General features: G+C 37.4%; 1 protein-coding gene across 3 annotated transcripts; it reads left to right on the top strand.

Annotated features, from left to right (window-relative positions):
• The first annotated feature begins 509 nt into the window (after nt 1-509).
• On the top strand, nt 510-14,991 carry LOC113530148 (hyaluronidase-4). Of its 3 annotated transcripts, none has more exons than XM_026919941.3 (4): nt 510-635; nt 10,593-11,537; nt 11,657-11,746; nt 12,808-14,991. In XM_026919941.3, the coding sequence occupies exons 1-4, from the start codon at nt 531-533 to the stop codon at nt 13,186-13,188; spliced, it is 1,521 nt and encodes a 506-aa protein (XP_026775742.3). In that variant the 5' UTR covers nt 510-530; the 3' UTR covers nt 13,189-14,991. The 3 variants fall into 3 exon arrangements, with proteins under 3 accessions (XP_026775742.3, XP_026775741.1, XP_026775740.1); XM_026919940.3 differs by lacking the exons at nt 10,593-11,537; nt 11,657-11,746; nt 12,808-14,991 and adding exons at nt 2,911-4,122; nt 5,207-5,296; nt 7,561-9,264; XM_026919939.3 differs by lacking the exons at nt 10,593-11,537; nt 11,657-11,746; nt 12,808-14,991 and adding exons at nt 3,134-4,122; nt 5,207-5,296; nt 7,561-9,264 and having other exon boundaries at nt 511-635.
• The last annotated feature ends 193 nt before the right edge of the window (nt 14,992-15,184 follow it).

Below are 15,184 nucleotides of genomic sequence, written 5' to 3'. Positions count from 1 at the left end.
GCCACCTTTGGAAGTATTGTTTTTCTCAACCTTAATTATATCTACCAAAATACATTTCTGACTAATGTCTAGTCTACAATGACAACAGACAATGACTAAGAGGGCAAAACAAGACAATGACAGGTCAGAGGAAGAGTGATATGAGGAGCTGTAGAGTCTTGACACAAAAAGTGCTGTCCATGAAAACTACATGGGCCATTAACATGCAAGGAGTAAAGGTGAAGAGGTGAGTTAGATGTGGAACTAATGCAAACACACACACACACACAAACACACACACACACCACCTTCCCATACACATACACACACATTCTTACTTACCCTGTCAATGGAATATGGAGTCCTTGCTCTCTCTCTCTCTCTCTCTCTCTCTCTCTCTCTCTCTCTCTCTCTCTCTCCTCCCTCTATGTTAATCACAGTGTTGTGGTTCCCTTCCCTTGAGACTCAGTGGTTGTTTTCTCCTCCCTCTCAGGAAACTCTCACTTTTTTTACTCTCCCATTCTCTGCCTCTGTATATAAAAGAGTGGTGTATGAATTGTGCAACAGAAAGTATGTTCACATACTGGGGACACAGAAAGGGCCATGTAACGTGCGCCCAGGGCAGTGGTGCTGAAACAGACTTGCAGAAACTTCGAGTGAGTACTCTTACACACACACACACACACACACACTCACACATACACAGTATTACCTTTGCTATTAAAACTCTATAGAGAAGACAACTACATATTTGTGTGTTTCTACACTACTGTCTTACATGCAATGCAACATAAAGCACATCTTAGTAACTAACTATGATTAGTATTTAAGAGTCCTGCAAAGGATGTCATCTAGGGAATAATACAGAAACTGTGACCTGTGTAAGAAGTAAAGACTGCATTTAACGCTAAATTTCTTCAATGGATTGCAGCTGTACTGTTTAAAAGTAGTTATCAACAAAGTATACAGTCAAAACCAGGCTCTAGATTGCTGTCTGGGGTTGTTAAGAGGTCACAAGGTCCTTCCTTACAGCCTAAAAGCAAGCAATTCATGTAATAACCTCAAATTAACTGAGGAAATGTGAGTAGGATATACAGTAATTTAGATCATTTCATATCTAAGGTTGCTTCACCCTCCAAAAATCAACCACATGTATAAATGAATAAACTAAGGACAATATTTGAATTATACCAGTGGAAAGAATACAGTTACTTCCTGTTTATGAGAATTTACAATAACTGAAATTTTACCTAATTATCTATGCATAATAAATAGAGGAAATAAATGTTATTGAATGATGCTTAAAATGCAACTCTGCTCATGTCTTTCATACTAAACCACTCTACATAAAGTGAGATCTATGCTTGGGTTATTGAAGAACAGCTGCTTTCACTTGTGGAAACCATTGCGTGTTATATTTGTTTGCGTTTAGCCCTATATTTCCAAGTTGAATGAAGATGATCTGTAGTGTTTTCATCAGGTTGTCTCTGTGCCGTCTGTGGTTTCTCTGAAGACGCTGACTGAAAGCTTTCATAAAAAACATTTACCAACAAACACTTATCATAATTACTACCAGAGACAGTTGAGGTTTTCAGGAAGCTCAGAGATAAATACATCTTTCCAACACCAACAGTGTTGCAATTGTGTATAGTTTGCTTTTGTGTCCTAGAGATTTTGAATACTTTATGAACGAATTTTATGCAATTAAAAAAAATGCAGATCAGTATAACCTCTCATTGTTCTTCTGTTGGTAGTGTTGTTATAGAGAGCTTATATATATATATATAAGCTCTCTATAACAATAGAAACAGGTTATAGCAATAAGCAATATATTTTATATATATATATATATATATATATAATATAACCTGTTTTTATTGCTATAACCAGTTTCTATTGCCTATGGAAATGTTACTAAAGATTACCAATTCCACCCAAGTATAAACAGTTATATCTTGAAGGCTTGTTCCTGATTGTGCAGGATGTGGTATAATTTTCCCCCCTCATTGCATGGGACTCATGCCATAAGCAGAAAGATCCAGCGCCTTCAGCTAAACTTTCCAGCTCACTAAAGTAACCACCCCAGTGATCAGCAGTCTGCCTTCATCTGTAATGTTTCATCCTGAACCCCACTTTTCAACTATTGCTTTAGCAGATGACTGTCATTAATAATATCTGACGACATGTTATTATCACCATGGTTACTACAGAATGATTCCATACATAGCTAGATGTTGTAAATCCTGTGGTGGAGTTTCTATTTAAAAGATTTTCAGACTCAATTTCTACCTACGTATTGACCTTGTTTGTGCAAAACACCACCTCAACTGTGACATTATCTAAAATGGCAGCATTTTAGCAACTTAGTATAGACTAACATTTTTCTGAATTTTACGTGCAGATTCATTACAACGACATTTCAGGAGAGAACCACAACATTTTTCAAAAAAATAATGAGAGACCCCAAATACATGGTAATTCCTTATGAACATCGCCATGTGTTGGGAGAAATCTGACTAGAAGCTCCAGTTTTCAGGCAGGCTTCTGGCAAGGGCAGCTATGATTATGGGTATGTGGCTACCATGATGGTGTGTACCTGCGGTTGGATGTGCTTATTACAATAATGGTCAGCCAAGCATGCTTTGGTTGCAGAATGAAATCCTCAAGGTGCCATCTAAACAACAGTTAAACCAGCAAGAGGCCCAGAAAAACCACTCCATTGTTTGACTTCTTTTGCTTTCTGCTCATAACTTAAACTGGTCTAAGGGTATCATTGTGATTAAATTACCCATAGATTCCTGGACTGTATTTTGTTTTTCAATATTTTGTTTGCATTTTTTTTTTATTTTAGAGTGATTTTAATTTTTCATTGAACTGTGTTGAGACTTAATGATTGACCCATCCCTATTTCCTTACATATGTATCATTAAGCTCAACATCAACAGTTGCTGAGAGTGAGCTTAACGGCTGCGAAGACCAACTGTTTCGTTCTACTACTGGTTGGCTAACTGAGCAGAAATTGTAATTGGACAAAAAGACACATTCGGTTTTAATTTTGGGTCTGGAAAATCTCCACCTTGTGCTAAAATAAGTGCCACTGTTGGGCCAACTCCATCTCATTCATCTCTAATCCTGTCCCTGTCCTTGCTCACAGGATGCTTGACAGTTCTCTTTGCTGAGTCAGAAAGCAGGATGCCCTGTGTGCCCTGCGGGGCCTTGCATCAAGCCCTGCCTGTTGCTTGTGCCCTTGTGCTCTCCTGGCTATTACTCTTGGTCCATGCTGCATTCAGCCAGAAACCTGCCAAGCTGCCCCTGGTGGGCCGCAAGCCATTCTTGGCTGCATGGAATGCACCACTTGACTTGTGTGCCCTCAAATACAACATGAACATCAATCTGGACCTTTTTCACATTAGTGGCAGTCCACGAGCTGTTCATACAGGCCAGGATGTCACCATCTTCTATCCAAACCGTCTGGGTTACTATCCATTCTATACAGAGCAAGGTGAGGCCGTGAATGGAGGCCTTCCTCAGAACTGCAGTCTGGAAGCTCACCTCAGCAAAGCTAGCAAAGACATTGCACACTTCATTCCCTCAGAAGATTTCCAAGGCCTAGCCGTCATCGACTGGGAGTATTGGAGGCCACAGTGGAGCCGCAACTGGGAGAAGAAAGACATCTATCGAAAACGCTCACGTGAACTTGTCTCCCGAGCATATGTCAATGTGACAGAAGATCAGATAGAGGAACTGGCACGTCTACGCTTCGAAAAGAGTGCTATGGCATTTATGCAGGGAACACTGGAGCTTGGCACACGTGCTCGACCAAAAGGCCTATGGGGCTTCTACCTATATCCAGACTGCCATAACTACAATGTGCACATGCACAATTACAGTGGCTACTGCCCCATGCTGGAGAGTGTCCGCAATGATGAACTGCTCTGGTTGTGGAACAGCAGTACAGCACTCTTCCCTGCAATGGCTATCCGTAGAGGCCACATGGACAGCATTCGCAACCTGCACTTCTGCCAGAACAGGGTGCTGGAGTCTCTAAGGCTTGCTTCCATGACCTCACTGCCCTACGAGCTGCCCACTTTTGTGTACACACGGCTCGGTTACAGAGATGAAGCCATGACCTTCCTAACACAGGTAAATACACATACTGCTTATAGCATGTAAAGGGGATCCCAACCCTGATCCTGGAGTATCCCGGTCCTGCATATTTGAGTATTTTCCCTGCTCTAACACACCTACTTTAACTGAGGAAGGGCTGTTAATTACTTGATTAATTGGATGGGGTGTGCCTGAGCAAGGAAAACACTAAAATGCTCAGGTACTCCAGGACCAAGGTGGGAACATGTGAAATACATAACACGATATGATTAAAACATATTAATATAATGCATTATCCAGTTAATGAATCAGTGACATAAAAAAAATGGAACATGTCTACTGTAAACTGTAAGATTGTTTATGCTCGGCAGCTGTTTTGTCACATTTTCCATATTAATTCCATACACTGTACACTTGTTAGTGACCATTGGGGCATCACTTTCTGTGTTTAGCCATTGTGTCCTATTTCTGCTAATTCTCAAATCCTCTATTAATTGGTTTCACCTGTTCCTTATTTCCCCTGAACGTTGCTATGTATTGTTTGTTTCTCAAGCAAGCCTAAGCTGCAGGGTATTGGTTCTTGGTTTGTCCCTGGTTTAGTGTGTATAGGGCATTCCTGGTGTAACATTGTTGACATTGCCACCCTGTTCCCTAACCCCAGCTATAAACTCTGACTAGGTTTAATGGTAAAAGCCATAATACAACACTGAGACTGCATCCATATTGCTTTCCAGAGTTACTTGGTTTACATGCTTACATGAGATGTGAAACCAAGTGCACCCTCTTGTGGTGAGACATTTAGCATTCCTTAGTGCATCTACGGATGAACAAGTTATGCAATTAATACAAAATTATTTGCATCATAAACACAGGAAAACAAGCAATTATAAATTATGTACAGGTAAGTGACAAAGGAATATAATGGTGGCTGTGTTATGCTGTAGGAGGTCATTTCCTAACATGGTTTCAGTACAATGGTCTACCTAGAGGGAAGTCTGCAAATTCTGACTGACTACTCTGATCACCAAGAGCATGGTGGTGCATGTCTACTTCATTATACATACTTCATCATACATCATACAGCAAACCCTTTGTAACGGCATTTTATTGTGTTTCACAGAAGGATTTAATGCACACAATAGGGGAAAGTGCTGCTTTAGGTGCTGCAGGCTTTGTGATCTGGGGTGACCTTAACCTCACATCTTCTAGAGTAAGTGACTTTAATGGGTTTTTAAAAACCTTTCATTCATATCTCCTGGCTTAAGGCATCACTAAATCACTAGATTCACTTGTAGGCAAAAGTTTGGGCACCCTCACAAAATTACATATTTTATTGATTTTTAGAGTGAAAGGAAGTAAATACTACCTCTTCAAACTATAACCCATGTCAATGCACAGGTACTTTATATGTGATTAACTTAGAAGTGTGGCATGTGTAAAAGTTTGGACACCCTTCCAGTTGTAAAATCTCAGAACTTAATTAACTTAATTGACTGGCTAGGCTGGCCAAGATTTTCTTTCAGAATAGCAATTCCAGAGCCTAATAAATTCTCAGACTCTTCAAACCTTGTGCTAACACTTAAGAACCATGTGCTCCTGACTGAGGATCTAAAAATGAAGCTCATTGCAGCATACAAAGCAGGGAAAGGTTATAAAAAATATCAAAGCACTTCCAGCTCACAATTTCCACTGTCTGAAATATCATTAAGAAATAGCAGTTACAGTCAAGTCAAGGCAAGATGTGGAAGACGAAGAAAACTCTCAGATAGAAATGCCTGTATGCTGGACTGAAAGGCAAAGCAAACCTTCGAATGGACTTGCAGGAAGGTTTAACTGACAAAAGTCACAAAAGTCAACATCTGAAGTATGTTAAACAACATCTAGATAAGCCAGAGGCAATTTGGAAGTAAGTGCTGTGGACTAATGAAGGAAAAATGGAACGCTTTTACCAAAGGTATGTTTGGAGAAAAAAAGGAGCAGGTGTTCTTTTTGATGAAAAGAACATCTTGCCTACTCTTACGCATGAGGTTGAGTCTATTATGCTATGGGGTTGTGTGGCAGCCAGTGGCACAGGAAACAATGCACAGGTAAATAGAAAAATGGATTCCGGTAAATATTAGCAAATTCTGTGAGCAAATGTGAGGTAGTCAGTCAAGAAACTGAAGCTGAAATAAGATTAGCTTCTACAACAGGAGAATGATCCAAAGTGTACTTCAAAATCCACCATGAACTACTTCAAGAAATGCAAGTTGAAGCTTTTGGAATGGCAGTCGTAGTTCCCTGACCTGATGATCATCTTATAAAGGTAGATCTTAAACATGCCGTGCGTGCAAGATGGCTCAAGAGTATCTTAGAACTAGAAACATTCTGCAAGGAAGAGTGGAAGAAGGAAGAAGGAACAGAATCCTAGCTGGCTACAAAACATGGTTGCTAGCTGTGATATCTGCCAAAGAGGGTGTTACTAAGCACTGGTTTAGTAGGGTGTCCAAATGTTTGTACATGCCACAATTACTGTTTTATTTACTTACTTTTAATATTTCATAAGTTAATAAAACCTAAAGTAACTGCATTAATATTTGCAGACAAATGTTTTTTTTAATAGCACGGCACAATGTCTTTAAAAATTAAAAAGAGTTTTGCTTGAATAACTTATTGGTAATTAAACATTATACTAGCAAGTTAATTTGAGATATTTTTAGAGCAGGGACAAATCGCTGAACAAGTTTAAGGGAAAAACGGACATACCTGAATGATGTTATTAATGTGATGGTAGCATTAAATCAAAGTCTGACTGGCTTATAATTAGCCTAAATAATCTGAATATCATCACAGTTCCAAGTGTGAGCTCATATTGGAAGGAATTGGCTGATATCTTGGCACACAGTATAGACCTTACCAATAGGGCTTAAATCTCTTTAATTAAAAATAAAAATGTCACGAAAGTACATTTTGTTAGGTCCCACAGAAACTCTTCATTTATCTTGGGACTGCAGCCACACCACAAAATTTGGTCTAATCATCTTAATTTCATCTAAATATTCCAATATTACTATCATAAAAAGTCAGTATGTGCTATAAGCTTATGTTCTTAAACCAAACAGCACATGAGCTATATTTTAGTTTGTATTAGCATGTATTAGCATGCTCTCGTGTCAGTTAAACTTGGTATAATTTCAAACTTCCCTCCTGCTACATGGTGTAGGAGTGAAAGTCTAACTACATTAACAAACATTTTTTGATCACATACCGTTATATGCATGTTAATAGTAATTTGACTACCAGTACAGAGTATGTACACATTATATTTATTAACCTAGTGTCCTAGATAAAAATAAATAAAAACTCCAATCTCATGGGAAATGGACCATCCCTTTTGTTGGACTGTGTATGGGGTCAGTGATTTTAAAACAGTGCATACACACTTCATGGTGTTTAATCAGTCTTTATTAATTGGTTCCTAATATGTCATTGCAGCAAAACTGCTCCAGGGTAAGAACATTTTTGAGCTACAGACTGGGCCAGTACATCACCAATGTGACCCGGGCAGCTGAAGTGTGCAGTGAATATCTGTGCCAGTCCAACGGTCGTTGCGTACGGAGAGACCCACGGGCACCGCATTTCTTGCACCTGAGCCGCAGCAGCTACCGCATCCTCTCACACCGCAATGGCACATTCACAGTCACTGGCTGGCATTCCCAGCATGAACTACAACAACTGGCAGAAAGGTTCCACTGCCACTGTTATGAAGGGTATGAGGGTGAGCGCTGTGACAGTACAGAGCCAACGCACACAGCAGATGAGGAGAAAGAGAAGGAGGTAGAGGAGGAAGAAGGGGATCGAGGGGCAGAGAGCTCCGCTGAGTCTGTAGGAAATGCCTTTGCCCTGGTGGTGCTGCTCATTCTGTTTACCTTTAGCTGTATTTAAAACACTGTGGCACAGCTATCCAATGGCACATGTAGTGACCAGTGTTTGTATGCAGACACTTTTTATTTTATGTAGGCATGCTATAGGTTGATATCACTTGAAGAAACAGGAAAATAGTCAATGACTATAGTTTACTTACATTTACTGTTATGTCAGTGTTTTTACCTGATATCATCTACCTTTCTTGTACTTCTACTTGTTAAAATGTTAGCCTTGTTTGCACAAACCGTAGTACTTGCTTACATAATTTACTATAGTAACCCTACAATATTAAACTAAGCAAATATTGTTTATCTGAGAAGTTTTTTTGACTGAAATTCGCCATCTATATAGCTCTTAATAATGCACATATATGGTTAATAAGGTTGCATTCCACACGCCACTTGCTGATGACCCCAAAGTTACTGATTGACCCTTGGCTCATCATTGTAAGAATGCAAAAAAAAAAAAAAGTAGTCTTAGAGAGGCCATATTAAAAAAGCACTTAATTAATCCTCTCTGTTGTGTGACTAGTTTGATTGCCACTTCATAAGACAAAAATGTAGTAAGTGATTTATCTAAAGTTATCTAATGTCCAGTAATCCAATAATAATTACAAAACAGCTTCTCAGTTTAAACTAGACATAAGGTTTTTTTTAATTGCTTTACCTACCTACATGGGAAAAGAAGAATAATGTATTTTTTAAAGTAAACTATCACAATCTCATTTACCTGAAAAATACATACACTTCAAGTCATATGCTAATTCATTTTCAGTTCTTGTTTCATCAACCCATATCACTTGAAAATATTACCAAAAAGCATGGTACAAGACAACCTGAATGTTAGACAAATGTAAATATAAATCTTTTGCAAAGTTTTTTATAAATCCTGAAAAGAGGAAAACTGGATAATCTCTAGCTTTGTAATTATTTTTTTTTAAACTTAGTACTCTTTGAATGTTTCTAAATATATATAGACAAACTGCATAATCACCACAAACCATTCACAAACATTACTACCTTACTTATTCCAGTACTAAAATGTAGCCTATTTTTGCATTTTCTTTTGAAACCAAGCACAGCAATGTTATCAGAAACAGAGGAATTAATGCATATACCTCATTTTGAGTCATTTTTCTCAACTTTTCTGAATGTCAATTTCTACAATACCACACAAATCACTATGTAGAACATACTAAAGATGTTTGGATGATGCCTGATTGTTATAATCCATTAACTTCATAACCACATAAAATAAACAAAATATTGTCAATAGTGTCTTTTCACATTTCTTTTTTCTTTGAATAGCATTTCTACAAATTGGTGCCAATTTTTACCTCATCTGCTAAAGGTTAACATAACACTAAAATCACATCTTATGCATTTTATAATGAATTGATTCATAATGAATTTTGTATTAATAATCTTGTACTGGCAGTAATGTTAATCAAATATTATGTGAAGGCATATATTGCCTGACCCTGAATGCACTATAAATAAATGAGTATGTTGACTGATTTTTTTTTTGAGTATTCTTTGATGCATGTATTGGCATGTTTGGGAAATTTCTTTTTTGTAAATAGAAAAAAAAAATTGTTTCATAAAAATATAACTAGCATTCCATCCATTGGCATAGTCACTCACTTTCAAAATGTGTTTTATATATAATTATGAATATGCACTTAACACTTATATTTGAGAGAAGTACATTTGTGCCTAAAACCAACACTGGGATGAGGTACAATGAAATGTCTCAGCTGTGACAAAAGGTTTCCTGTTTTTAATCACATTTTCTATTGTATGAGATTCCATACATCGTCTTCTTTGTGCAACACCTTGTTAATGTCTGTAATAAACCTCTTCTTTGCTGGACTGGTCAAAATGTTCTTCACACAAAATGAAAGCATTTATTTCTATTGCTGGTGCTCTGCTTGCTAAATAGCTTCTAAAAGCAAGTTAAATCATTATAAAGTTATTAGGCCTCCTCACATACACTAAGTGAATGACGCATACAGACGCAGACACAAGACAAGGACACATCCAAACAACACAAACAAGCCAAACAAATGACAGGGACAATGATATAAAACAACAATCAGGCAAACGACACATCAAAATGGAGACAATGATGGTTGACAGTCAATAGTCATCAAAAGCATCATCCAAAACAAATTTCTGGCACTGATGGAATTGGACTGTTTCTCTACAATAGAAATACAGCAAATATTTGCATCTTAGAATAAAATAAAGGAGACAAAGAAATACCAGCAAGAAATTTAATGTATTTTAAAAACTTTCAGTTATTATTAGAAGTAACAACAATACTCAATTTTATTTGTTAAGACATTAAAAGTGCAAAACTCAAGACAATATCAGTTAAAAGTTAAAAGTTAAAAGTCTAAATGTTCCTTTGGGAATACAAAATCTCTTCTGTGGTGTTCTGCTCAAATGTGTCATTTTTACTGTGTTGTTCTCTAATCATGAAATACCTGATTAAAGTTCACCTGAGATTGGCTCTATGGCAACATATGGTAGACTCACAAAGTGTTGTAGTTTAAAAGTCTTAACAGTATGACTGATGTACTTGTTTTTGTCTTCTAGGTAGAAATTACAGGCTGCACCACACTGCTCACACGGAGACACATGCAGCAACTAACTTCCCTCATCCTTTTGAACCTGGCTGGGTTGTGTTTTTCAGCAGCTCCTCCTCCAACAGCAGCTCCACTTTTCACTAGGCCGTTTGTGGTCATATGGAATGCCCCCATCTACAGATGCAATCAACTGCAGGTGCCACTGGATTTGGATGTGTTTCAGGCCGTCACCACACCAGCCAAAGTCCCGAACCAAACACTGACTCTCTTCTACAAAAATCGAATAGGGCTCTTTCCTTACACAGACGTTAAAACTTTGACACAGTACAATGGTGGCATTCCACAGAAGGGAAACCTAAATGCCAGTCTGCAAAAAGCCAAAAAAGAGTTCAACCAGTACATTCCATCATCCATACCTGGCCTGGCTGTCCTGGACTGGGAGGAGTGGTTTCCTTTGTTTGACAGAAATGCAGACTTAAGAGAGATCTATAAGGCGCTATCCATAAACTACACCCTTCAACAGAATCCATCCCTCACAAGCAAACAAGCTACAGTGAAAGCCAAAGAGCAATTTGAGAAAGCTGCCAGAAGTTTCATGGAAGAAACGTTGAAGTTAGGAATCTCACAAAGACCAAATTTTCTCTGGGGCTTTTATTTGTTTCCTGACTGCTACAACTACGATTTTGAGAAACCAAGCTATACAGGGAGATGCTCTCAGACCACAATACAGTTAAATACTGAACTTCTCTGGATGTGGGAGGCAAGCACCGCCCTCTTACCATCAGCATACATGCCTGTTTCTATAAGTGGAACCCAGAAAGCAGCGCTATTCATCCGAAACCAGGTGCTAGAGGCGATGAGAGTCGCAGATATGCCTCAGCGGCCCTACACTGCACCTATTTATTTGTACCTGCGACCCCATTTGCTGGAACAGAAAGAGCAATACATGCAAGAGGCAAGCGTTTTTCTACATGGACATTTCTGTAAATTTCTTTTATAGCACAGCAATGCAGCAATCACAAAAAATACTGATGCAAAATTGTTATGTATATGTGTCATTTTGGCTCTCCTCAGGTTGATCTGATTCGGAGTATTGGTGAGAGTGCAGCTCTGGGGGCTGCTGGATGTGTGCTATGGGGATCTAGCTATGATTTTAATGACAAGGTAATATTTCTTATGTCATCTTTATTGTGACTCAGTGTTTCTCAGTGGCATTTCACAAAAATCAAAGGACTGAAAGATTTCAAATTAGAAGGATTATGTTTAGGTAAGGTGTTCCCACAAATAATGCTATAAATACCATGGCCTACAGTTAATTATTTATTTCAGGGTATGGTACAGATATGTGTAGTACAGATATTTTTCCCCTTAGATATTGGTCCAAATCTAGAGTACATAAATAACACACAACACTTAAAACTGCCATGTGCACCATAAAAATGGCCTGGCAGCTGCAGTTTCCAGCACATTAGCATTAAACTGAGTATTTTGCTGTACGTGAATATTTAAAAAAACACATCAGTAATCAGTGCAATGAATAGAACATTATTAATCAATTGACGGTGTAGATGCTCAGTTATTCATGATTTAACTGATTTAATTGAGCATGTGTCCTAATGCAATGGTTCTCAAAGTGGGGTCCAGGGTCTCCCAGGCGTCTGTAAAGCAGTGGCAGGGAGTCAGTGATTTTTTAATTTAGTTACACTGGTGAACATCACAACCAATAATTGCCAAAATTAGTCTATTTATCATTGAACTCTTATTGACCCGTTTGACTGGCCAGTTGAACTGAATGAGTTTAATCCAAACCTCAACAACTCAAAAACAAGTAGGACTAGATATAATGCCAACTTGAACCTAAAATATTATTGTACACATTTAAATATTGTTCATGAAATAAATCTGTAGTGAGGGGGTCCAAGGAATTTATTTTACATTTATTTTACATGTAAAATACATTTTATTTTACAGGAATTTATTCCCAGGCTACAAAAAGTTTGTGAACCCCTGTTCTACTATATCAGAGTAATATGGCAACCCATTATACCTATCTGCCTTATCTCTGTCTGCAGAAAGAATGTAAAAAAATATTTACATGTTTTAAACACTAGATTAATGACTCATTGACCTTTCACTAGAATCTGGTTCACACTTATGGACTGGAGCTGGACTTATTATACTCATTATTATAAGTATAATTTAATTTAACTTCTCTTTTCATTTAGGCATCATGTGAATCCCTTTCTGCCTACTTGTCTAACACACTAAATAAATACATCATCAATGTTACAACTGCGGCTGAACTGTGCAGTGACCTGCTGTGTCAAGGCAATGGGCGCTGTGTCCGTAAAAGCTATGACTCAGACGACTATCTACACCTCAACATAAGCAGCTTTAATATACAGAAGATTGATGGGATGTATAACATCACTGGGGAACCTTCTATCACCGACCTCACTGCCTGGGCTGACAAGTTCACCTGTCAGTGCTATGAGGACAAGAAATGCACAGCTCAAATTCCCTCCGGATTTGAGTATAGTGATAGAAGTGTCGCTGGACACCTGACAGTACTGCTTGCTGCATATCTGCTAGGTGAATTGTCATAGTTTTCAAGAAAGTCACACATTTTACACTGAATGAAATGAGGAAATAAACCTTCTGGAGAATTCAAATCAACATCTTAAGAACACTCATTTCCTCCTGTCCCGAATCCTGCAATTATAAATGACTGCATTCCACTGATTACCTGTGATGTTTCATCTTTAGCCACATCTATATTAGTAATTTGTAAAGGTTCATGTTTTTTTACATGACTGAAGTAAATGTCTACTGCTACATAAATAATGTACAGTGAACATAATAATAATTTACTGCAGAATATATAGTGCTTTGGCTTGGCCATTCCAGGACATAGAACTTCTTACTATTAGCTTATATTATATCCAGTTACAATCGCAAAGCAGCTGCCTCAACACTGGTGTGTGCCGTGGGGCTCTAGCTATGATTTTAATGACATGGCAATGACTTGTGTTTTTATAAATCATATTAGTTTTTAATTCCATTTTCTTTACAAAACAAGATTTTTTGCTCTTTAACATCTGACTCAACCCATCAGCTGCAGTAATTAACACAGTGCTTAATGAGGTTAAAATGGTTCTGTTGGAGCTGGGAATAAGCCAATATGTAGTCCTACACTGCAGAGGCATCCAAGAACTTGATTAAGAAAAATATGCAATAGTAATGTAGCCCAATATTTGTGGAGTTTTATGCTTAATTTTTTAAAATAAATTATTTTTATTCACAATATGTATTGTTTCCTCTGATGTACAGTGGGGTTCAAAAGTCTGAGACCACACTGAATATCTGGGATTTTTTTTTTTTCATTTAAAATTGGAAATAAACAGAAGGTTTTAGAATTTTAAATTTTAAAAACAAAGAAAGTAAATGTTCAATATCTTGAATATTTAATATTCAAGGTCCCTATTTACAGTAAATGTAAGCAGATTATTTCTATTTCTATTTCTAGGTCCCTTTATAAATGTAAGCAAATTAGTGTTATTGACCATGTTAACTGCTTTGTACAAAAGGTCAGATTTTCTCTCCTCTTCTATTGAAGCATGTGTTCAAACGACACTCCAATGAATTTGATCAAAAATGGATCATAAGGTTTTGCAACTTGTGGAGTCCATGCCAGCTCGAGTGCACACTGTTATTATAGCAAAAAGGGGACATACCAAATACTAATAAACTAAGATTCTACTTTTCACTCAAGTTGTTGTCAATAATATAATTTTCTATTGAAAATTGTTGTATTAGATTAGAAAATAATGCAAAATAGAAGCATTTTCACTAGTGCTCTCAGAGTTTTGGACCCCACTGTATGTCAATGTTTAGAGCCGTAGGTGATGATGAATAATACTTTGCCTGTAATTCAAACTTACTTTTCAGGAATCATATGAATCTCTTTCTATATACTTGTCTAACAATAAATACGTATGCTGTCAATGTTACACCTGTGGCTGAACTGTGCAGTGACCTTCTGTCAAGGTAATGGACACTGTGTCTGTAAAAGCTATGACTCAGATGACTACCTACACTTCAACATAAACAGCTTTAATATACAGAAGATGGATGGGATGTATAAAGTCACTGACCTTACTGCCTGGGCTGACAAGTTCACCTGTCAGTGCTGTGAGGACAAAAACTGCACAGCTCAGTTTGAATCTTTATCTAGCTACAGTAATGTTTAGAAATGTAATATGACAATTAAAAAATATTTTAATTGCACCAAATATTTCTGATGTTTAAATATAACTTCATATGATTCATATAAGATAACCTTTCAGCACATTCTTTTCTACCATTTATGTATATTCACCCAGTTTTTTTCTTGGGTGCTATGTTGCTTGAACAAGTAAAACTTCTGAAACAGAATCCACTCTCCCATTTTTGTCACTCTTTACTTTACTCAAGATTATCTGGAAATTATCCTGAGTGATTTTTTTATCCTTTATTTGGTCCTTTTGCACAAACAGGTATTCTAAAAAGTACCAGTTTATTTAACCTGTGTCACTGAGCTAAATGAGCTCATTTGTCAGTAAC

The sequence above is a fragment of the Pangasianodon hypophthalmus genome, chromosome 9 (assembly GCF_027358585.1).
Source record: "Pangasianodon hypophthalmus isolate fPanHyp1 chromosome 9, fPanHyp1.pri, whole genome shotgun sequence".
Taxonomy (NCBI): Eukaryota; Metazoa; Chordata; class Actinopteri; order Siluriformes; family Pangasiidae; genus Pangasianodon; species Pangasianodon hypophthalmus.
The sequence above is the reverse complement of the archived record's forward strand: the minus strand, read 5'-3'. Positions and strand labels throughout refer to the sequence as shown.